The 24925-nt window shown below is 37.6% G+C and overlaps 1 protein-coding gene across 2 annotated transcripts in view; it reads left to right on the top strand.

Annotated features, from left to right (window-relative positions):
• SCML2 (Scm polycomb group protein like 2) overlaps positions 1-24925 on the top strand; it is a 121798-nt gene that overhangs the window by 10612 nt on the left and 86261 nt on the right. For both annotated transcript variants that reach the window (XM_086387946.1, XM_086387948.1), the window contains exons 2-5: positions 13654-13699; positions 16004-16072; positions 22860-22930; positions 23760-23994. In XM_086387946.1, the coding sequence (XP_086244072.1) occupies positions 13678-13699; positions 16004-16072; positions 22860-22930; positions 23760-23994 (397 nt within the window). In that variant the 5' untranslated portion in view covers positions 13654-13677. The remainder of the gene's footprint in view (positions 1-13653; positions 13700-16003; positions 16073-22859; positions 22931-23759; positions 23995-24925) is intronic.

Below are 24925 nucleotides of genomic sequence, written 5' to 3'. Positions count from 1 at the left end.
ATACTTTCTATTAAATTAACCAATATTCCTTTACATCAAAATCTATACAGATTTCTCCTAGTATTCAGTGCTAGGCAAGTGCTTGTCTTTCCCATTCAATTTGTGTATATGTTTATCTTGAAGTGGGACTTTTGTAGACCAGAGAGAAATTAATCATTATATGTGATTTCCTACCCCTCCTTTTACCTATCTGTGTTCTAATTTTTAAGAGAGTTGATGAATGTGTGAAAAAAAAGGAAAACAAATCCCCAAACTATTCTAGCTTCTAGTAGTTCATAAAGGCCATTTTAGTTCACAAAAAACCTAAGGCTGTTTTTAATACTCACCAACCCTAAAGGAAATAATACATTCATGAATAATTATACTTCAGAGTCATCCAGTATGGAGTGACATCAAGATTTTTTGACTCCAGCTAGAATGTATAGGCTTTCTGATAGTGCTAGTTGGGAGATGGTGGCTGCTTTCTTTGGTAATTATATGTCTGGGCATTACGTATATGTATATTTATTAGTTTAATTTAAAAGTGTCTTAAACTTAACATTTTAGTTTGTACTTTGAAAGTGAATAGGTAATTCTCAGGAATCAAAGTAGGAATATAGGTTCATTTTACAGCATAATTGCTGTTGTGTTAATGCTAAAACTCATTCATCTTGGGGAGTTTTAATTAGGACAGATGGGATGGGATAGAAAACAGTCTTTGAGTTTCTAGTTGTTCAGGATACTATGCTAGATGCTCTACCTGCACTATCTCATTTAATTTCATAACTGCATTTAATTTCATGGCTACAGTACAAAATGTAGATGGTAATAGTCTTAATTTACACATGGGAAAACCAAGACTCAGGGAGATGAAGTAATTTGTAATGGCTTTGAGCACTAGAAATAATATTTCTGTGTAATTGTTATGGCTACCAGTAACCATCACAGTAACGACATAATTTATTAAAACTTGTGTGATAAGCCAGGCATTTAGGGATTATTAAAAAAGAAAAAATAACTGACAGGGTACATTCTCCCGCAAATGAAAATAACTTTCTCTGGTTATTTAATATATACTATGGTAAAGAATTCAAATCATACGTAAAAATATAAGGAATAAAATAAAGTTCACCTAAAATCTCACCACCCTGTGATGCACAAAAGGAGGATCACCAAAATATTTTTGCATTACTTTATGCAAACTTATGCAAAATTTTATATAAATAGAATTATATCACACAAAATAGATTTATAATGCCTCCACACATACCATTATCTTATCTTTACCTTCCCAAGGAAGCCTTAATAACAGCCTAGTACATGTCCTATGTTTCTCTCCATGCTTAAATAACTTCAATCTGTTATTCATGTAATCCTGTAGAGACCTATGTATACAATTAGAGTGAGATTTTAGTTACTATCAGAACGTTTGAGTACTTCTTTTTAGGTGCAAGTCTTTGTGCTAGTTGTGGGAGAACTATAAGGAAGAGTAAGTGATTCTCAATCACTTTGTAGTGTGTGAGGAGAGGTGAGCAGGTAAACATACAAGACTTGCTTTGATACCTGCTAAACGCTGGTTGGAAACACAGCCTGGGAGCCCTGCAGGGGAGCTCCCAGAGGGCAGAGGCCTTGCCTTGTTGATTCTGATGGGCATAAACCCTTGCTTGACCCATGGGATTATGGGTACATGTTTGTGAATAAAAGTATGTGTTTAAAACAAAAAAGATTATTCTGTTTACAGGTCTAAATGGATTGACTTTTGTAGTTTGAGAGTCCAATAGAGAAATAGTTGGTATATTTGTTTCTTTGCAATGGAGTTATCCATTTTCCCATCAGAGAGTTTAATTCGTTTTATTTTAAAGTTTGGGAATATTTGTAACAAGGAGGACACTGTAATATTTTGCTGTACAGTTTAGTATGTATAGTGCAAGGCCCTTTGAAGTTTAAGATAGTTTAAGTAGTTAGTGATACTTTCTAACACAGAAATCCTTATTTGCTCAAAAGTAAGCTTAAGCATTCACTTTGATTGTACATTTGATGCATAAATTGAATGTGAATTTATACATTTGCATATGCCAAGTATTGAACTTGGGGAGAGTAAGAAATAAAATAAGTCTCCAATGAGATGATTGACTTTCAAAATGTTTGAAAAGAAATAATGTTTTATTAAAGGTTGGTGAATATTCACTCAGGTGTTCAGTTTGCCTAGCACTGTTCTAGATGCTGTGATATATTTATATATATAAAGGAAATAAAATGGGGCAGGATCATAGTCTCTTAAGGGGAAAACTATTTCATTTAACATTGAAATGAACATGGAAGCTATGTGGCTCGAGGGAAAGCAGTAAAGGCTGTTTATAGTGAAGAAGAGTGTTTAGGGCAAATGATTTTGATTTTATCGTGACCCTGAAAGAATCCTTAAATTACTGCGATGAACACAAGCTCACTTTTGATGTCTTCTTAACAACTCAGTGAACTTTAACACCATAATGACTGAAAAGGAAGGTTTATTGAGTCACTGACTCATTTCCTAAAGAGTTTGGGTTCTTTTTGTATGTTGAAGTCTTTATTTGACATGACTTTGGACTTCACAGGAGGATAGGTCTGCTCACTGGTGTTGAATGACTATGATAATTGAAAAGGAAATGTTTCTAAACTCTAATAAAAGAGTTGGTTTTATTTAATATGGCTAATCTCAAACTAAAGGGGTCTGGAATTCTTCCTGTTTTTATCTAGGGATAAGTAGAATATTTTATTCTTTGGTGTGTGGTTCTACTTCTAAAGTAAGTGCTTTGGATTCCAAAACATTAGTTTTAAAGTTAAGAATATTTACTTTGTGTTTAGCTCTAAGAAGGTTCTATTTTAATAGAAATACTTGTTTTTCTATTACCATCAGCAATGAATGAGTTCCAGTTCTTCATCTTTACCAACATTTGGTAGTGTCAGTCTTTTTAATTTTAACCATTTATGTGGTGATATATCATGGTGGCTTTAACTTGTGCTCCCATGAATACTGATGATTTTAAACATTTTTTTCACATGCTAGTTGGCCATTTGTGTATCTTTAGTGAAGTGATTGTCCAAGTCTTTTGCCAATTATGCTTTTATTGGGCTCTGTTTGCCTTTTTAAAATTGAGTTGTCAGTTTTTTGTATATTCTGGATACAGATCTTTTATCAGATCTGTGTTTTGAAAACATTTTTTTCCGTTCTGTAGGTTATCTTTTTGTTTTCTTAGTAGTATCATTTGAAGAGCAGTTGTTAGTTTTGATGAAGCCCAATTTATCAATTATTTGTTTTATACATTGTGCTTTTTGTGTCATACCTAAGAAATCATTGTCTAATTAAAAATTACAGTATTTTTGTGTTTTCCTCTAGAAATTTTATACTTTCAGGCTTTATGTTTAGATTTATGAACTGTCTCAAGGTAATTTTTGTTTATTGTGAGTGAAGCGTTGTTTTCTTTTTTGTTGTTTTTAATTGAAGTATAGTTGATTTACAATGTTGTGCCAATCTTTACTGTACAGCAAAGTGACTCACTTATACATTCTTTTTTGTGTGCTTTTCCATTATGGTTTATCATAGGTTGTTGAATATAGTTCCCTGTGGTATACAGTAGGACCTTTTTGTTTATCTATCCTATATATAGTAGTTTACATCTGCTAATCCTACTTTTCCAGTTCTTCCTTCTTCTGCACCCCCACTCCCTTGGCAACCACAAGTCTGTTCTCTATGCCTGTGAGTCTGTTTCTGTTTTGTAGATAGATTCATTTGTGCCATATTTTAACTTATTTTTTTTTAATGTTTTTAAAATTTATTATTTTTTGCAATCTTTATGTTTAATTGTAAGATAATTGGTTTACAATATTTCTGTTGGTTTCTGCCATATATCAGCATGAATCAGCCACAGGTATACATATGTCCCCTCCCTGTTGAACCTATCTCCCACCCCATCCACCTCTCTAAGTTGTCACAGAGCACTGAGTTTGAGCTCCCTCTGTCATATAGCAATTTCCCACTGGTTATCTGTTTTACATACGACAATGTACATGTTTCAGTGCTGTTTTCTCCATTTGTCCTACTCTCCTTCCCCCACAGTGTCTACAAATCTGTTCTCCATGTCTGCATATCCATTACTGCCCTGCAGATAAGTTCATCAGTACCATCTTTCTCGACTCCATATATATGCATTAACATATGATATTTGTTTTTCTCTGACTTACTTCACTTTGCATAACAGACTCTAGGTTCATCCACCTCATTAGAACTAACTCAAATGTGTTCCTTTTAATGGCTGAGTAATATTCCATTGTATATATGTACAACTTCTTTATCCATTCATCTATTGATGAACATCTAGGTTGCTTCCATGTCCTAGCTGTTGTAAATAGTACTGCAGTGAGCATTGGGATACATGTGTCTTTTTCACTTATGATTTCCTCAAGGAATATGCCCAGTAGTAGAATTGTTGGATCATATGGTGGTTTTATTCCTAATTTTTAAAGGCATCTCCATACTGTTCTCCATAGTGGCTGTATCAGTTTACATTCCCTCTAACAGTGCAAGAGCATTCCCTTTTCTCCACACCCTCTCCAGAATTTATTGTTTGTAGATTTTTTGATGATGGCCATTCTAACCAGTGTGAGGTGATACCTCATTTTAGTTTTGATTTGCATTTCTCTAATAATGAGCCATGTTGAGCATATTTTCGTGTATTTTTTAGTCATCTGTATGTCTTCTTTGGAGAAATGTCTGTTTAGGTCTTCTGACCACTTTTTGATTGGGTTGTTTGTTTTTCTGGTATTGAGCTGATGATTCTTTTTTTTAAATTTATTTTTTAATTGGAGGAAACTTTCTTTACAATCTTGTGTTGGTTTCTGCCATACAACAGCACAAATAAGCCCTGATTATACATGAATCACTTTCCTCTTGAGCCTCCCTCTTCTTCCTTCCCCCTTTGCCATATTTTAGATTCCACATACAAGTGATAGCATATGGTATTTGTTCTTCTCTTTCTTACTTCAATTATTATGATCATCTCTACTTGCATCCATGTCACTGCAAGTAGGCATTATTTTGTTCTTACCATTTGGTAATTTTATTTTTAGTTATCTGAGAAATCTCCATATTGTTCTCCATAGTGGCTGCACCAATTTAACATTCCCACCAACAGTGTAGTGGAGGATCCCTTTTCTCCACACCCTCTCTAGCATTTGTTATTTGTAGACTTTTTAATGATGGTCATTCTGACCAGCGTGGTTTTGATTTGCATTGTACTTTTCATTTGCATTTCTCTGATAATTAGTATTGTTGAGCATCTTTTCATGTGCCTACTGGCCATCTATGTGTCTTCTTTGGAGAAATGTCTATTAAGATCTTCTGCCTATATTTTGATTGTTTTTTTTTTTCTGTTGTTGTTCAGTTGTATGAGCTGTTTGTGTATCAGTTCAGTTCAGTTGCTCAGTCATGTCCAACTCTCTGTGACCCCATGGACTGCAGCATGCCAGGCTTCCCTGTCCATCACCAATGCTCGGAGTTTACTCAAACTCATGTCCATTTAGTCAGTGGTGCCATCCAACCATCTCCTCCTCTCTCATCCCCTTCTCCTCCTGCCTTCAATCTTTCCCAGCATCAGGGTGTTTTCAAATGAGTCAGTTCTTCGCATCAGGTGGCTGAAGTACTGGAGTTTCAGCTTCGGCATCAGTCCTTCCAATGAATATTCAGGACTGATTTCCTTTAGGATGGACTGGTTGAATCTTCTTGCAGTCCAAGGGACTCTCAAGAGTATTCTCCAACACCACATTTCAAAAGCATCAATTCTTTGATGCTCAGCTTTCTTTCTAGTCAAACTCTCACATCCATACATAACTACTGGAAGAACCATAGCTTTGACTAGATAGACCTTTGTTGGCAAAGTAATGTCTCTGCTTTTTAATGTACTGTCTAGGTTGGTCATAACTTATCTTCCAAGGAGCAAACGTCTTTTCATTTCATGGCTGCAATCACCATCTGCAGTGATTTTGGAGCCAAAAAAAATAAACTCTGTCACTGTTTCCATTGTTTCCCCATCTATCTGCCATGAAATGATGGGACCAGATGCCATGATGTTCGTTTTCTGAATGTTGAGTTTTAAGCCAACTTTTTCACTCTCCTCTTTCACTTTCATCAAGAGGCTCTTTAGTTCTTCTTCACTTTGTGCCACAAGGGTCATGTCATCTGCATCAGATCAGAGATCAGATCAGTCACTCAGTTGTGTCCGACTCTTTGTGACCCCATGAATTGCAGCACGCCAGGTCTCCCTGTCCATCACCAACTCCCGGAGTTCACTCAGACATATCTGAGGTTATTGCTATTTCTCCTGGCAGTCTTCTTTCCAGGTTGTGCTTCATCCAGCCTGGCATTTCTCACGATGTACTCTGCATATAAGTTAACTAAGCAGGGTGACAATATACAGCCATGACGTACTCCTTTTCCTATTTGGAACCAGTCTGTTGTTCCATATCCAGTTCTAACTATTGCTTCTTGACCTGCATACTGATTTCTCAGGAGGCAGGCCAGGGGTCTGGTATTTCCACCTCTTTAAGAATTTTCCACAGCCTTTGACTGTGTGTTTGTGTATACTTTGAAGATTAAGCCCTTGCCTGTTGCATCAATTTTTTTTTTTTTTTTTTGTATGTAGACTAGTTCCAGCGCCACTTGTTGGAAAAAAAAAAAACAAAAACCCAAAATCATCCTTTCTCCACTGAATTACCTTGACACTGTGTTGAAAATCTGTTGACGATATGTATGTGAACCTTTCAGGACTTTTCTTTCCATTGATCTATGTATCTGCCCTTTTTCTTTCCACTGATCTATATATCTGCCCTTATGCCAATACTGTGCCATCTTGATTACACAGTGTGCTAATAAGTGGTTTCAGTCGTGTCTGACTTTTTGCTACTCTATAGACTGTAGCCTGCTGGGCTCCTCTGTCTGTGGGCTTCTCCAGGCAAGAATACTGGAGTGGGTTGCCATTTCCTTCTCCAGGGGATCTTCCTAACCCAGGGATCGAACCCTTGTCTCTTATGTCTCCTGTATTGGCAGGTGGGTACATTACTAGTAGTGCCTGATTGGGAATGGGAGTTAGTAATGGGAAGTAGTAATGGGAAGCCTGATTATACTGTACCTATGGATAAACAACGGAGAAGGCAATGGCACCCCACTCCAGTACTCTTGCCTGGAAAATCCCATGGACGGAGAAGCCTGGTAGGCTGCAGTCCATGGGGTCGCTAAGAGTCGGACATGACTGAGCGACTTCACTTTCACTTTTCACTTTCATGCATTGGAGAAGGAAATGGCAACCCACTCCAGTGTTCTTGCCTGGAGAATCCCAGGGACAGGGAAGCCTGGTGGGCTGCTGTCTATGGGGTCACACAGAGTCGGACACGACTGAAGCGACTTAGCAGCAGCAGCATGGATAAACAAAATTTAATCGTGATTAAATCCAGTTTATTTTAGGATTAGTGCATTTTAAAGCCTATTGAAGAAATCTTCCAGCTTGTGAACATGGTTCAGTTCAGTTGCTCAGTCATGTCTGACTCTTTGCGACTCCATGGACTGCAGCACGCCAGGCCTCCCTGTCCATCACCAACTCCCAGAGTTTACCCAAACTCATGTCCATTGAGTCGGTGATGCCATCCAACCATCTCATCCTCTGTTGTCCCCTTCTCCTCCTGCCCTCAATCTTTCCTAGCATCAGGGTCTTTTCAAATGAGTCATCTCTTTGCATGAGGTGGCCAAAGTATTAGAGTTTCAGCTTCAACATCAGTCCTTCCAATGAACACTCAGGACTGATTTCCTTTAGGATGGATTGGTTGGATCTCCTTGCAGTCCAAGGGACTCTCAAGAGTCTTCTCCAACACCACAGTTCAAAAGCATCAATTCTTCAGCACTCAGCTTTCTTTATAGTCCAACTCTCATATCTATACATGATCACTGGAAAAACCATAGCTTTGACTAGATGGACCTTTGCTGGCAAAGTAATGTCTCTGCTTTTTAATATGCTATCTAGGTTGGTCATAACTTTCCTTCCAAGGAGTAAGCATCATCTGATTTCATGGCTGCAGTCACCATCTGCAGTGATTTTGGAGTCCAGAAAAATAAAGTCTGCCACTGTATCCCAATCTATCTGCCATGAAGTGATGGGACTGGATGCCATGATCTTCATTTTCTAAATGTTGAGCTTTAAGCCAACTTTTTCACTCTCCTCTTTCACTTTCATCAAGAGGCTCTTTAGTTCTTCTTCACTTTCTGCCATAAGGGTGGTGTCATCTGCATATTTGAGGTTATTGCTAGTTCTCCCGACAATCTTGATTCCAGCTTGTGCTTCATCCAGCCCAGAGTGTCTCATGATGTACCCTGCATATAAGTTAACTAAGCAGGGTGACAATATACAGCCTTCATGAACTCCTTTTTCTATTTGGAACCAGTCTGTTGTTCCATGTCCAGTTCTAACTGTTGCTTCTTGACCTGCATACAGATTTCTCAAGAGACAGGTCAGGTGGCCTGGTATTCCCATCTCTTTCAGAATTTTCCACAGTTTATTGTGATCCATACAGTCAAAGGCTTTGGCATAGTCAGCAAAGCAGAAATAGATGTTTTTCTGGAACTCTCTTGCCTTTTCAATGATCCAGCGGTTGTTGGCAATTTGATCTCTGGTTACTCTGACATGGTACATGTCTTCAGGAAAAGTATATATAAAAGAATGTATATGTGTGTATCACTGAGTCACTTTGCTGTACTGCAGAAATTATCAAATACTGCAAATCAACTATACCTCAGTTAAGATAAATGAGGGGGGGAAGAAGATAAAATATTTGTTTTTAATTATTTCTAAACACATATTTTTACCTTCTAAGATTTACAAAATCACTCAACTAATGGGAACAGTTGATACCAGTTTGGATTAAGAACTCACTTATGAAGATTTTAGAGAAGAACATAGGAACCTGGGTTTATCTTCTGTGTGTGATTCATCCCTCAGTTTTTTGAACTAAATCCTTTGTGTAGTAATGGGATTTACTTTAATGTAATTCACAAGTTTTTCCTTTCTGACTAGAGTTGGTTAACTTCCTTTGGTCCCTACCTGGATTGTGGTCATCTCCCTTTACTTTCTGCTTTGATTCAGCACACTTTACATTTTTCACTGTTGGGCTGTAGTCCTTAACTGACAGTATCCTCCACAGTGGTATCAAATATCAAGTCCATTTAATTATTTCAGTCTGACTTTCAGAGGAGCGATCTGGGAGGGAAAGGTAATACTTTGCAAGTTGTCTGTGTATGCTTGGCTCCTGAGAGACTGTAGAGGGAGGTGAGAGCCCAGAAGGAACCGGAGCAGCTCCAGCATTTCATAATCAAGTAGACCAGGCAGGATCTTCTTTAGTGTTCACTCATTTTGTGCCCTCAAGCTGAAATTCCTCTCTGTCTTCTCTGCTCATTTTAATGTTCACCTTTGAAGAACCAGTTTACACACCTCTGAGAAGCCTTCTTTTATTGATATATTCCAAGTTAATAGTACCTCCTACCTTCCTGAAGAGCCTGTATATTGTCTTGCTTTTTTAAAATAACTATTTGTTAATATGTCTTTCCCACTAGATTTATAGCTCTTTTGTAGTAGATTGTGTATCTTCTATCCAAACAGCATCAAACATATAACAAGAATTCTGTAAATATGATTATATAAATAACCAGATCACACCTGCAAACAGATGGTGGTAATGTAGAAAGGAACAAGAAAGGCTTCAAGAAGGAGCTTGCATTTATATTGGGCATTAAAGGATGGATAGGATTTCCAGAAGCAGAAGAGGAGGAAAGGGTGTCCCATGTAGATAGAATAACATGATGAGTTTTGGGCTAGGCCACAGGTGGTATATAGGTGGTAGATGTCAGGTGGCTTTGAAATTATGAGTGGCTTTAAATATGTCCCAACGAAGATTTGTTCAATTCAGTAGTCAATGAGATTACTAAAGTAGGAGGGTAATTTGGGCAGAAAACAGTTCAGACAATGTATGACATTGTGTATTGGGTAGTTTGGGGTGGGGGTAGACCTTTGTGATAAGACCAGTTAGGGTGCTATGGTATTAGACCAGGCAGGAGCTAATGAGGGTGTAAACCAGTTAATGGCTTCCCTCTTCCCTGGTGGCTCAGCAGTAAAGAATCCACCTGCAATGCAGGAGACTCCGGTTCGATACCTGGGTTGAGAAGATCCCCTGGAGAAAGAAATGACAACCCATTCCAGTATTCTTGCCTGAGAAATCCCATGCCTGGTGGGCTACAGTTCGTGGGGTCACTAAAGAGTCAGACAGGATTTAGTGACTAAATAACAACAAAACCGGTTAATAGCAGGGGAAAGGGAAATGAGAGAGCACATGTTGGCCACTGATTGAGTATGTGAGTGAAATAAGAGAACTTCATTTAGTCATAGCTGGGGTTTTAAGGCCAAGCACCTGGAAAAGTGGAACTAGTAAGAGAAACAAAAATGTTAGAAGAAGCAAGTTTTGGGGAGGTGATGCTTGAGTATAAATCTGTTGAGTTAGAGGTGCAGGTGATGTTCTGGGTGGCTTAGAGAACATATTCCCCATAGGCTTCCTTTAAGTAACAAATTACCTTCTGTTACGTACATCATCATGTTCTGACTATAGGCACACAGAGTAGTGAGAGGTAGCTATCCCTTTGTCAATGTTTCATGTACTTTTTCTTTTATAACACTCAATGTGTTTTGTTCATGTGCCTATTTTTGACTAGAGAGTCAAGGACAGTATATTATTTTTTTTGTAGAGTGCCTGGCATATCAAGGACATGCAGAAAAAGTTTGAATTAATGAAAGATTTAGTGGCTCAAAATACAGAGGCCTTTTAACAAGTAATTATCTTGTTAGAAGATTGACACTTCAGTGTCTCTTTTGCTGTCTCGTATACAGGGTTATTGTTACCATCATTCTAAATTCCATATATATGTGTTTGTATACTGTATTGGTGTTTTTCTTTCTGGCTTACTTCACTCTGTATAATAGGCTCCAGTTTCATCCACCTCATTAGAACTGATTCAAATGTATTCTTTTTAATGGCTGAGTAATACTCCATTGTGTATATGTACCACAGCTTTCTTATCCATTCATCTGCTGATGGACATCTAGAGAGGGAGAGGGTGGGATGATTTGGGAGAATGGCATTGAAACATGTATAATATCATATATGAAATGAGTCGCCAGTCCAGGTTCGATGCACGATACTGGATGCTTGGGGCTGGTGCACTGGGATGACCCAGGGGGATGGTATGGGGAGGGAGGAAGGAGGAGGGTTCAGGATGGGGAACACATGTATACCTGTGGCGGATTCATGTTGATATATGGCAAAACCAATACAATATTGTAAAGTTAAATAATAAAATAAAATAAAAAAAAATAGAAGATTGGCACTTCTTACAGGTTTCATCAACACAGTTATAATTCTTCCACCTCTTGGTAACATGGGCGTAAGTCAGCTTTTGGGATAGTTGTTAGTTTGAATCTCAACTCTACTAGCTTACCATCTGCTCTTTTTTATTCATTTAACCATAAAATTTAATCTTTTTAAAGTGTACCATTCAGTGGTTTTTAGTGTATTCATAAGGTTCTATAACCGTCACCACTGTGTAATTCCGTAACATTTTCCTCACCTTAAAAAAGAAACCCCTTACCCATATTTACATCCATACCCATTAACAGTCACTCCTGAGCCCCTCTTCCCCCAGCCCCTGGCAACTACTAATCTACTGAACTTATTTTTATTCAAGGGAAAGAGATTAAAATGATCTAACTCTATAGCTGATTTCTTTTTTTTTTAACCTTTATTTTTTTCTTCCAATTTTACTGATAAAATTGGCATGATTTGACTTACATACACCATGAAATGATTATCATAATAAGTTTAGTGAACATCCATCATCTCATAAAGATACACAATTAAAGAAATAGAAAACAAGTTTTTCCTTATGATGACAACTCCTAGGATTTAATCTCTTTCATATGTAATATACAGCAGTGTCAATCATATTTATCATGTGGTACATTGCATCCCTAGCATTTATTTATTTTATAACTAGCATTATTTATCTTATTTGTGCATTTTGACTGCCTTCAGCCAATTTCTCCTTCTCTTCCCCCAACCCCTCTACTAGTAGTGACAAATCTGATCTTTTTTTCTGAGTTTGTTTCTTTGTTTTTAAAGTATTGACCTACAACACTATGTTAGTTTTTGTTACACAGCATAGTGATTCCAGGTATCTGTACATTTCAAAATGATCACCAGGATAAGTCTATTTATAATCATGATCTGTTATCATGCAAAGATGAAAGTGAAAGTGAAGTCGCTCAGTCATGTCCGACTCTTTGCGACTCCATGGACTGTATAGTCTGCTAGGCTCCTCCAGCCATGGGATTCTCCAGGCAAGAATATTGAAGTGGGTTGCCGTTTCCTTCTCCAGGGGATCTTCCCAACACAGGGATCGAACCTGGGCCTCCCACACTGCAGGCAGACTCTTTACTGTCTCAGCCATCAGGGGCCTGCTCACTCCATACAAAGATACTGCATAATTATTGACTGTATTCCCCACACTGTACATTTCATATCTGTGACTCATTTATTCTGCAAATGGAAATTTGTCCCTCTTAATCTCCCTCAGCTTTCTTTCTCCCAACCCCTTCCCTTCTGGCAACAACGTGTTTTCTGTATTTATGACTGTTTTGTTTTGTTACGTTTTTTTAGATTCCATATATAAGTGAAATCATACAATATTTGTCTTTCTCTGTCTGCCATACTTCATTTAGCATAATACCCTCCTGGTCCATGCATGTTGTTGCAAATGGCAAGATTTTATTCTTTTTTTTTTTTTTTTTATGGCTGAGTAATGCTCCATTGTGTATATATACCCCACATCGTCTTCATCCATTTATCTGCTGATGGATGCTTGGGTTGCTTCCATATCTTGGCTATTGTAAATAATGTTACAATATTTATAATACAAATGAGCATGGGGTTGCAAATATATTTTTGAATAGTGTTTTTGTTTTCTTTAGATAAATACCCAGGAGTGCAGTTGCTGGATCGTGTGGTAGTTCTATTTTTAATTTTCTGAGGAATCTCCATACTGTTTTCCATAGTATCTGCACCAATTTGTATTCCCACCAACAGTGCATAAGGATTCCCTTTTCTCCACATCCTTACCAAGACTTGTTATTTGTTGTCTTTTTGATAATAGCCGTTCTGTGAGATGATATCTCATTAAAGTTTTGATTTGCATTTCCCTGATAACTAGTGATGTTGAACATCTTTTTATGTGCTTATTGGCCGTTTGTGTATCTTCTTTGGAAAAATAATCTTTTCAGATCCTCTGCCCATTTTTTAATTGGTTTGTTTGTTTTTTGATATTAAGTTGTATGAGTTCCTTGTATATTTTGGATATCCACCCCTTATTGGGTATATTATTTGCAGTTTTTTTTTAACCATTCAGTAGGTCACCTTTTCAGTTTGTTTAGTGTCTTTCACTGTGCAGAAGCTTTTTAATTTGATGTAGTCCCATTATAGCTGATTTCTAATAATACCACCCTGCAGAAATGTATTATGTTAAAAGGAGGCAGTAATTGATTTTTCTCCTTGTAGGAAAGCACACCAGAGAGAGATACCATGGGGCAGACAGTGGAAGAAGGTAAGATTTACTTGTCTAAAGATGATACTTTTAGTCAATCATTTGAAATTAGTATCTTTTGGTAGACTGAATGTTTAAAAAAAAAAGCTTTTTTGAAAAATGAAATTAATGGCAGATGTTAGTTTAGGTGCTAAGAATTGGAGTTTTAGAACTGAATAGCTCTTAAAGGTAATCTTGTTTTCCCTTCTTAGTTTTATAAGTGAGAAAGCTGACACTCAGGGAGGTTAAGTGTACAGGTCATATAACAATCTGTGACAGCCAAGATCACAGTCCAGATTTTCTTACTTAAATAGGATGATAAAAAAATGCTTCATCCTGTCCTGCTCTAGTGAGAAGTCAGCTCACTGTCCCATGAGTGTGTCACAGTCATTTTCACTCTCTGTTTTGAGTTGTATTTTCTTTCCCATAATATATTCTTCATATTTTTGTTGTCATGAATCCTGTTCCTTCTTCAAGACCCAGTTTAAGTTCTCTTTCTCTCATGACTTTTACTCTGGCTGCATGCTGAATGTTGTGCTCTGCTATTTCTGTTTTTGTCAAGTGTATTGGTTTAGTATAGTCTCTGTACCTAGATTTTTAGCTTTCCTTGAGCAGGAACCAGGCCTTTATAATTTCACTTTCTTCTCTGTTAGAAAATACTACTGTAGAACTATTTAGTAAATATAAATATGTACTTACTTTATATTAGTCAAATTATCTAAATAGAAAGTAGCCCATACATCCCTCTTGAGTGTTCACATATCTTGAAGAGTCAATCATAACCAGAAAGTAGATCTGATACCTTTAATGGTACGCCTGGCATCCTTCCTATATTCTTCTTTAAGAAGCATGTCACTTGACAGTTCAAGCATCAGTAAGGGTAAAACAGCACTAGATGGAAACACACCATGTTATTAAGTCCATTGGTTCATAACGATACTAAAAATCAAAACAATACATATTGGTCATCTGTGGAGAATGGTGCGGATACAATTCATTATTTTGAAAACTAGAGAATAAAGGAGGAAGAATAAAGCATTGATTGTGACTTCTTTTTGTGGTCTCTACCTCAGTGCAACTGAATGGTTGAAGAGGGGAGTTTTCTCTCTATAGAAGTTTTCTGGCTAATAAAGACAGGATGATAAAATTAGAATACCTCCCTTATGCGACCACTGATGAGCTAATGGATCTAGGCAATAGTCATATGTGGCTGCTCATATCCCAAAAAGAGAACTAGGTATATTAGGAACCTCTTGTGAGGAGTACACACCACCACCTATGAAGTCATTTTCTCTCTTCCTTGTAAAAAAGCTAAACCTGAATCTGGTTAAGCTCGTCTGGCTTGAAATAGCTGTATCAATTTAGAGAAACTATAAGGACCAGAGAACCCAGTATCATGAGGAAGTAGCAGACTGGAAAAGTCTGAACTGATATCACCAGCAAAAATATTGCTAGAGGAAGGGAAAATAAACAGAGGGGGAGGAGCCTACAGATCAAAAGAAATTTAAGAAATGTACCTACCACTGTCTGTATGGACTTTATTTGGGTCCTGATTGAAACAGATACGTTTAAAATATTTAAGACAATGGGGAAGTTAAGAAGAGTGACTGCTTATTTGATAACATTGAAGATTGTGGTTAGTTTTTCAGCATAATAATCACAATGAGTCATTTAAGAAATACATACTATAATAAATGTGGATGAAATATATCTTAGATTTGGTGAAGTTCCAAGGTCCGGTGCTATTTGAGCTCCTCAGCCTAGCACAGAGAAAAACTTTTCCTAATCTGTTGGAGGACAGAGAACCCTGGTGTGCTGCAGTCCATGGGGTCACAAAGAGTCAGACACAACTAAGTGACTGAACAACAACAAACAGTCCGTTGAATTACATTGTATTCTAGCTTCTCTGTTGTTCTAAATTCTCAAAAGTATGCACTTTATTGCTGGGACACATTAATCTGAATATTGTAAGGATCAGCTCAGCTCATTTTGGTTTGTTCATTTATTTAACAAATGTTCAAGAATGTTCTGTGTGCCAAGTCCTTTTTGGGCACTGAGGATAAAAAGTAGTGAATAAGAGACAAAATGAAAAAATGTCTGACCTTTTGGGGCTTACATTGAGTGAAATGAGACATGCAATAAACAAATAAATTATAAAATACATTATATATTAGAAAGTGAAGTCCTGTGCAGAAAGTGAGGATTTAATTATAAAATTGAAACTGGTTCCTATTAGAAAATACAGTTTAGGTTTTTGTAAGTACTCTTTCAAACTGTTGCTCTTTTCTTCTGGTATTGCTCACTATTTTCTTTCTTTTTTTAAAGACTCAATGGGTGTAAAGAAGGAGAATCAAGAGAGAGCTCCTCAATCAGGCACATCTTCTGTGCAAAATGGTAGGTTTTAAATCAGTTCAGTAGAACATATATTTTGTCTTCACTCAGTGTTAGTATGAACTCTTTTCTTATTGCTTTTGGTATAATCTATGTATAGTAAGCTCTTGTAAATATAAAATGTAAGCAATAGGAAAGACCAAAAAGATAGTATTTTTTGAAAATTTTACTTTGGTTTCACATAGAGAGAGATTAAGTTAAAAGATAACTATGTATTTCAGTGCAGTTTTGCCAAGGTAAAGATATCTAGTTATTAATTACCATGTATTACCAATTTAAAATAATTTAATTTTTAATAAAAACCTTTCTAACACTAGAGTCAATGTGAATGTCTTTTTTGATGGTCAAAAGACAATCTAGTCGATTAAAGCTTAGGCATTTAGGGGATCTGACAGACCTCTTCTAGAATCTTGGCCTCATTTTTTACTAGCCTTGTGACCTTGGGCAAATTACTCAATGTTCTTAGTCTCTCTTTTCTCCTGTGTAGCACAGGGATAATAACTACTTACTCATGGAACTATTAGAATTAAAGAAAAGGAATGTAAAGCACCTAATATAATGCCTAGGCTGATAGTAAATGTTCAGTAAATGTTAACTTTATTGTCTGAGTTATTAATTCATATTTTAAGCTTTTATTGTTAATAGCATGTGTGTAGCAGTATATCAGAGATTCAGGAGATAGACTCTGACCCATTGCACCTGCTCTTATGGAAAATGAGGAAATAAGTCATACGCAGACAAGAGGCTGAATTAAAAAAAAAAATACAACAGCAAACTTAGTGTGTTTACCAGCGATTTCCAGGCAAGCCTCTTGCCCCTTGTGTTTCTGTTGTACCTTCTGTGCTAGCCCCACTCTTGGAGTAAGTAGTTCATTCATGACTTTCTGTTCGTATGAAAAGATTGCCTGTAGAGGTAATCCCATGGAGTCATTCTTTATTACTGTAGCTGGGTCCTCAGTGTTTCATTAGTTCTCTTTCTCATTGGCCTTACTTGTTCCTCAGCTCTTCCTTCCAATCCCCAAAACTCTCCAAGGAAATGGAGGCTGTTAGGCTAGAGTGCTCTTCCTCATCCTTACAAATTCCTTTCCATTTTTTAATATAATAGTTCTATTGAGATATAATTCACATACCATACAATCTCCCCATTTCAAGTGTACAGTTCAGTGGTTCTCAGTAGTGTATTCCCAGTTGTGTAACCATCACCATGATCAGTTTTAGAATATTTTCATCACCCTAAAAAGCAACCCTAGTACCTAGCTAGTAGTCACTCTTCCTCATGGTGCCTCTCCCTAGGCAACCACTTAACCTTCTTTCTATCTCTCTAGATTTGCCTATTCTGGAAATTTCATGAAAATCAATTTGAAGAATATATTCTTAAAAGTTGAAACTAGTAATTTTTCAAAATTTTCAAACTTTACTGCTTGAGAAACTCTGATTAAAAATGAGATTACTTAGTCAAATTGACAGACATTTGCAGAAATTTCTCAGTGTCCTGACCCTAACATCTTATTTTAGAAATCAATGAGTGACTACTAGAAGGTCAGCTCCTGGAGAGCCAGGATATTTCTCTGTTTTATTAACTGCTGCATCTGCAGTATCTAGTATAGTGCCTGGGAGATACTGGTGACCTTCTGTGGGAATCCAGTAGTGAATAAGACAAACACGATTCCTACAGTCTTTGAGCTTGCATGCATGTATGTTCAGTTGCTTTGAGCTTTGGTAGACATTAAACAAATGTCCAGTTATAGTTGTGGTAAATACTATAAGGTAGTGGGTGCTGATCATTCAGCTGAGAAGCTTCAAGCTCTAAATACTTTGCTCATTTTCTGTACGTAGCCTCTGAACCCAAGCCTAGCACTGGTGGAAGACATTATGATTCTGGTTTACTCTGGAGAAGAATAGGGGGCCTCATAGATTATGTTCATTTTGCTAAAAGGTCTTTGGGCTAGTGTATGGACTAGATAGAATAGATTACAAATCAAACAAGAAGGACCACAGACACGTGCAAGCAACAAGCAGATCACAACATTATGTACATCTGTCTCCTGAAAAGGCCTATCAGTTCCCAGGGCTCTTTTCTGAAACAGTAAATCCCTACCCCCCTTCCCCCACCCCCAGCTGCTAATCTGTCAATGAGGATAAAAATGCAGAGACAGGGACTTCAGGCTTGTCTGCTACTTTCTGAACTATTTTGGTCAGGAATTCTCACTGTGGTATTATAGATGTACCAAATCTAAATTAGTAAAGCCTTTTGCTGTGTGTGTTTCCACTATGTTTTTGGTAGACTCTCATCATATGGGCATCCAAGCTGAATAGTGTTGTAGACTAAGAATTTTTGCCTTATGAACAAAGGAAAAAATTAAGGCTCCAAAGGTTACATTAACTAGCAGTGCGATAGAAAGCACTTGTATTATATAGCACTGGTATCAAGTATTTGCTAGCTCAAATTATAGCCCATTATTGCCGGGAGAAATATCAATAACCTCAGATATGCAGATGACATTACTCTTATGGCAGAAAGTGAAGAAAAACTAAAGGTCCTCTTGATGAAAGTGAAAGAGGAGAATGAAAAAGTTGGCTTAAAACTTAACATTCAGAAAACTAAGATCATGGCATCCGGTCCCATCACTTCATGGCGAATAGATGGGGAAGCAGTGGAAACAGTGGCTGACTTTATTTTTCTGGGCTCCAAAATCACTGCAGATGGTGATTGTAGCCATGAAATTAAAAGACTTCCTTACTCCTTGGAAGGAAAGTTATGACCAACCTGCTGCTGCTGAGTCGCTTCAGTTGTGTCCAACTCTGTGCTACCCCAGAGACGGCAGCCCACCAGGCTCCCCCGTCCCTGGGATTCTCCAGGCAAGAACACTGGAGTGGCTTGCCATTTCCTTCTCCAATGCATGAAAATGAAAAGTGAAAGTGAAGTCGCTCAGTCGTGTCCGACTCCTAGCGACCCCATGGACTGCAGCCTACCAGGCTCCTCCATCCATGGGATTTTCCAGGCAAGAATACTGGAGTGGGCTGCCATTGCCTTCTCCTATGACCAACCTAGACAGCATGTTAAAAAGCAGAGACATTACTTTGCCAACAAAGGTCCGTCTAGTCAAGGCTATGGTTTTTCCAGTGGTCATGCATGGATGTGAGAATTAGACTATAAAGAAATCTGAGCGCAGAAGAATTGACGCTTTTGAACTGTGGTGTTGGAGAAGACTCTTGAGAGTCCCTTGGACTGCAAGGAGATCCAACCAGTCCATTCTGAAGGAGTTCAGTCCTGGGTGTTCATTGGAAGGACTGATGTTTAAGCTGAAACTCCAGTACTTTGACCACGTGATGCGAAGAGCTGACTCATTGGAAAAGACCCTGATGCTGGGAAAGATTGAGGGCAGGAGGTGAAGGGGACGACAGAGGATGAGATGGTTGGATGGCATCACTGACTCAATGGACATGGGTTTGGGTGGACTCCAGAGTTGGTGATGGACATGGAGGCCTTGTGTGCTGTGTTTCATGGGGTTGCAGAGTCGGACACGACTGAGCAACTGAACTGAGTGACTGAAGACACAAATGGTGATAGAATATTTTAAACATTGTCTTAGATGAATTAATTATTTTCCAGTGTCACTGAAAAATTTTACAAATGTAACTGGTTTGTGGAAAAGTCTTAAGTTCTTTGAGGTCTAATTGTGAAATGGCTTTGATTTCTCAGTTATTATTTCCAACTTATACTCCTTTCATCCTAGTATGGTGGCTCTTTAGTGACATCCTAGTCAGATTTTTTTCCTCCATTCATGTTTTGTTTTCTTCTTCTATTTTTTAATGCTCTCCAAGATCATATGGTGGTAGAGCTTCATTTAGAACCTTGGGTCTCTTGATTGTCAGGTTAGTGCTTAGGAGGTCACTGAAGCAACCTGGTCAGTTAAATTTTGGAGCCATGGATCTCAGTTTTCACTTTTGATATAGCTATCCAGTATTCTTAAGTTTAGGCACAACTATGACATTTCAGTTCAGTTCAGTTGCTCAGTCATGTCCTACTCTTTGCAACCCCATGGATTGCAGCATACCAGGCTTCCCTGTCCATCACCACCTCCTGGAGCTTGCTCAGACTCGCGTCCATTGCATCAGTGATGCCATCCAACTATCTCATCCTCTGTCGTCCCCTTTTCCTCTCACCTTCAATCTTTCCCAGCATCAGGGTCTTTTCAAATGAGTCAGTTCTTTGCATCAAGTGGCCAAAGTATTGGAGTTTCAGCTTCAGCATCAGTCCTTCCAATGAATATTCAGGACTGATTTCCTTTGGGATGGACTGGTTGGATCTCCTTGCTGTCCAAGGGACACTCAAGAGTCTTCTCCAACACCACAGTTCAAAGGCATCAGTTCTTTGGTGCTCAGCTTTCTTTAGAGTCCAACTTTCACATCCATAATATGACTGCTTGAAAAACTGTAGCTTTGACTAGATGGACCTTTGTTGGCAAAGTAATGTCTCTGCTTTTTAATATGCTGTTTAGGTTGGTCATAGCTTTTCTTCCAAGGAGCAAGCGATTTTTAATTTCATGGCTGCAGTCACCATCTGCAGTGATTTTGGAGTCCAAAGAAATAAAGTCTGTCACTCTTTCCATTATTTCCTCATCTATTTGCCATGAAGTGATGGGACTGGATGCCATGATCTTAGTTTTTGAATGTTGAGTTTTAAGCCAACTTTTTCACTCTCCTCTTTCACTTTCATCAGGAGGCTCTTTAGTTTTTCGCTTTCTGCCATAAGGGTGGTTATCATCTTCATATCTGAGGTTTTTGATATTTCCCCCGGAAATCTTGATTCCAGCTTGTGCTTCATCCAGCTCAGCATTTCACATGATGTACTCTGCATATAAGTTAACTAAGCAGGGTGACAGTATACAGCCTTGACATACTCCTTTCCATATTTGGAACTAGTCTGTTGTTTCATGTCTGGTTCTAACTGTTGCTTCTTGACCTGCATACAGATTTCTCAGGAGGCAGGTAAAGTGGTCAGGTATTCCATCTCTTGAAGAATTTTCCACAGTTTCTTGTGATGCACACAGCAAAGGCTTTGGCATAGTCAATAAAGCAGAAGTGGATGTTTTTCTGGAACTCTCTTGCTTTCAGTGATCCAATGGATGACATTTAGTTTTATGTCATCTTTATTTCACTAAATAGTATGTATTTATCAAGTTATTTATATGCATACTACTTCAGTTAGTTCTCAAAAATACCTTATAACCATACGTATTACTTTTCTCATTTCATAGATAAAGGAACTGAGGCCGAGAAAATGAAGTGACTTGCTCAGGGTCACTGGCTAGTAAAAGGCAGAGTTAGACTGAAAGATAGCATTTTCATGTCAGGAGCCTGTGTTCTTGACATTTTGCTGCATGCTCTTCAACACTTTGGTAGTGCTTGCTTTCCATGATCTGGAAGCAGAATTAAACCCAGTATTTTTTTAAAGTGGAAAAATCTCTAAAAGGGTATATACAGTGTTAGGAAATGACATGCTTAATACCATACGTATGCACACATATTAAATGCATAATTTCATGCAACAGTGATACTCCGAATCTTGCTCACATTTCACATCAGCTCACATTTCTTCCTAACTGTGTGGTTGGTAACTTTACCTTGGCATCTTTCATTCAGCCGTGGTGGTGGTATTTACATCACAGAAATATGCAAACACCAACAGTTCCAGTCAGGCTTTTTGTTTGTATTTTCTGGAAAGCTGGCTGTTAAACATTTATCAGCAGTGTGTGAATGTGTGTGTGTAAGTGGAACTGTTACAGCCTTTGAAGAATGTATAAGGGGCTAGTAATGCAGATTCCCCTAGGGAGGGAACTGTGAAACCCTAATATTTTTATAGTAAAGAGATTAAACAGGGAGTATAGAAAAAAAAAACCCTCATGTTTGATGAGAATTAAAGTTTATGTGAGTTAATAGTACCTTTAATACTGCTGTCAGGTCTTTCAGGGCATTGTGACTGACACAGTGAATTGAAGTGTCTGGGAAAAGCATACTGCCTTCTGACCTATGTCATCAAGACTAAGTGAGACAAAGAACAGAAGGAGTTTGCAGAAAATATAGATCGTTACAACAATCTGTGTTAGTCATTGCACTGATGAGTGGTTTCTGCTTTATTCTGCCACCATATTCTTGACACCCTGGATGGAGATCTAATAGTCAGTTGAGAAACAACGCTGAGTTTTTCTTTCCATAAATTAATGCTTTATTTCTGCTATGCCACACACCTTTAGATCCCTGTGAAAAACAAAGAAGCAGTTTCAGAGTAATGGGATGAAATGATAAAGACATATTTTGAGTAAATTTGTATTAGAGACAAATGAGTAGAATTTGCTATTACTCTATAAAAAGTCCTTTAGTTGTTTCTAGAGTTCATGTTTTTAGAATCACTGTGATGCAGTCCTCATTACATCAAGAAGATCTGGATTATCATTTATTTCAGAACCATTATTATCAGGAAATGGTCTTATTTTTTATTTCCATGTTGGTAGTCAAATGAGGAAGTTTGAATCTGTCCTTTGAGAAGTATTTCTTTAAAGAGACATGGAACTAAAATCCATTTTATTCCTGAAAGTTAGTATACATATTATATATGTTTTAAAAAACCCTGAGAATTCTCTGGCAATCCAGTGGTTAAGACTTGATAGCTTTCACTGACATGGGCCTGGGTTTACTCTCTGATTGGGGAACTAAGATCCCATAAGCTATGCTGGCAGGGCCCAAAAATAAACCAAAAAAACCACCTATTTTTGCATGTTTTTTTCCAGATCATTTTCAATGGGAAAAATACTTGGAAGAGACTGGATCTTTAAGTGCTCCTTCAGAGTATTTCAGACAGGTATGCCAAAATTCTGTAGATACCATGTTATGTTTATTTTTGTAAACTATTAACTTGTTGAAGGGAATCTGTTATTAGGTTCTATTAGTGTGAAGCGATTGTGGGATTGTGGCAGTGCTGCTTAAGAACCAGATGGTCTCTTTGCATTCATTGATTAAGAATTTACTTTATGTCAGATATACTAAGCTCTTATGACTGGCCATGTGGAGGGAAAGACAGCCATGTAAATAATTAATGATAAAAAAGTGTGATAACTATACTGAAAAGGGCTCACAGAAGAGGTCCTATCTGAGGTAGTTGTAATGAGGGGAAGGATATTCCAGGCAGAGAGAACATCCAAAGGAAAGAGACATGGGCATAAAAGAACCTGAGTGTTGAGGGATGGTATGGGTGGCTGGAGCACTAAGTAGATAGAGGTGATAGTATGGGAGTGAGGTTAAAGTGTGGTGGCTTTTAAACTATACTGACTGTTTGGACTTTACAGTAGGCAGTGGTAAGCTGCCTTTTGGCTTACTTTAAGAGGAAAGGCCTAATCAAATTCTTATATTAGAAAGACACTCAGGATGCATTTTAGAGGTTGTATTTGGTTTGCCTGGAAGTGGGCAGATGAGTGACAAGCAGTGGGTGACCATGTCAGGCTGTGTGTCAAGCCAAGGAGAGAATTTGGAGATCTTTTTCTTAACCCTTACAGCTCTCATTTTGTTCACCAACTGTTGCAACTGTTACTTAAAATGTTCCTCATGTATTCTGGTAACATAACTGATCGTTTGATTTTCCTACACTTAGAGAGTTTTAACAGAATTTAATTTGTATGTGTTTATGTATATAGTCTAAGATTCCGCCAGCTAATGACTTCAAAGTTGGCATGAAGTTGGAAGCCCATGACCCTCGCAATACGACTTCAGTATGTATTGCTACAGTTGTTGGAGTTACAGGTGCCAGGCTCCGTTTAAGATTGGATGGTAGTGATAACCAAAATGACTTTTGGCGGCTTGTTGATTCTCCAGACATACAGCCTGTTGGGACATGTGAAAAGGAAGGGGACTTACTTCAGCCTCCACTGGGTAAGGATAAACAGTTTTAAAACAACATATTCTTGGTAATGTAATATTCAGTAGAAATAATTTTAACTGACCTTTTAAAAATCTCTTCTCCTGGGCATTCTGGCAAACGGATGGTGGTTACTGTGGAGAAGGTTTGAGAAAGTAACTCACTACCATTGTTATAGAGTTTCATTTAAGTACATATTTGGCATATGTGTGGCTAAAGGTTCCCCACTCCAGAGCAAGACTCCTTCTGCCTTAAAACTTGAAATGTCAAAAGCAGATTACACATGCAGATTCAGAAACCCTTCTGGGGGAGAAGTTTGTAGCATTTGATATGAGTCACTTCCTCCCTCAGTATTGTCTAATGAGCCATTCATCCTTTTTGTTATGGGGATTAGCACAGCAGAAGGAGATGATTTTACATTGGGACTCCAGTGTCAGGCTTGGGAATTTCATTACACCTGTTGTGTGGGAAGAAATCATAGTGAGAGGGGTAGGAATCAGTACCTTTAGGTCTTTGTAAAGGAAGAGATTGATGGAACTCTTTAGCAAAGGTTTTTAATATAAAATTCTTGATTTTGACCAAGTTTTTAAAAGAAACAAAGTACGTGACCCTAATTTTGTGCAAAAATTTTTCTGTTTTAATACTTTGGTGTACCATGGTATTCTGTAGAATATAAGTATTTAGTTTATTACTTGCACATTCTGAATGAATGGTGGGTATTGGTTTTTGTTTCTTTTTTACAATGCTAAAAATGAAAATGCTGTATTATAATGCACAGTGAGACAATTAATTTTTTTGTCTCCAGCTAGTGGAAGATGATGTGAGAATAAAAAATTTAAGACAATAATAACTGTTCTTTCTAGCAACATCGTTTTATATTGTCTTTGTTCTAGTGGTTAATTAATACTAACTTGGTTTAAAGTATTTTTAAAAACTAATCAAGTA

Source organism: Bos grunniens, chromosome X (genome assembly GCF_055505025.1).
Source record: "Bos grunniens cultivar Pamir isolate PY7600 chromosome X, Bosgru_T2T1.0, whole genome shotgun sequence".
NCBI classification, from domain to species: Eukaryota; Metazoa; Chordata; class Mammalia; order Artiodactyla; family Bovidae; genus Bos; species Bos grunniens.
The sequence above is the reverse complement of the archived record's forward strand: the minus strand, read 5'-3'. Positions and strand labels throughout refer to the sequence as shown.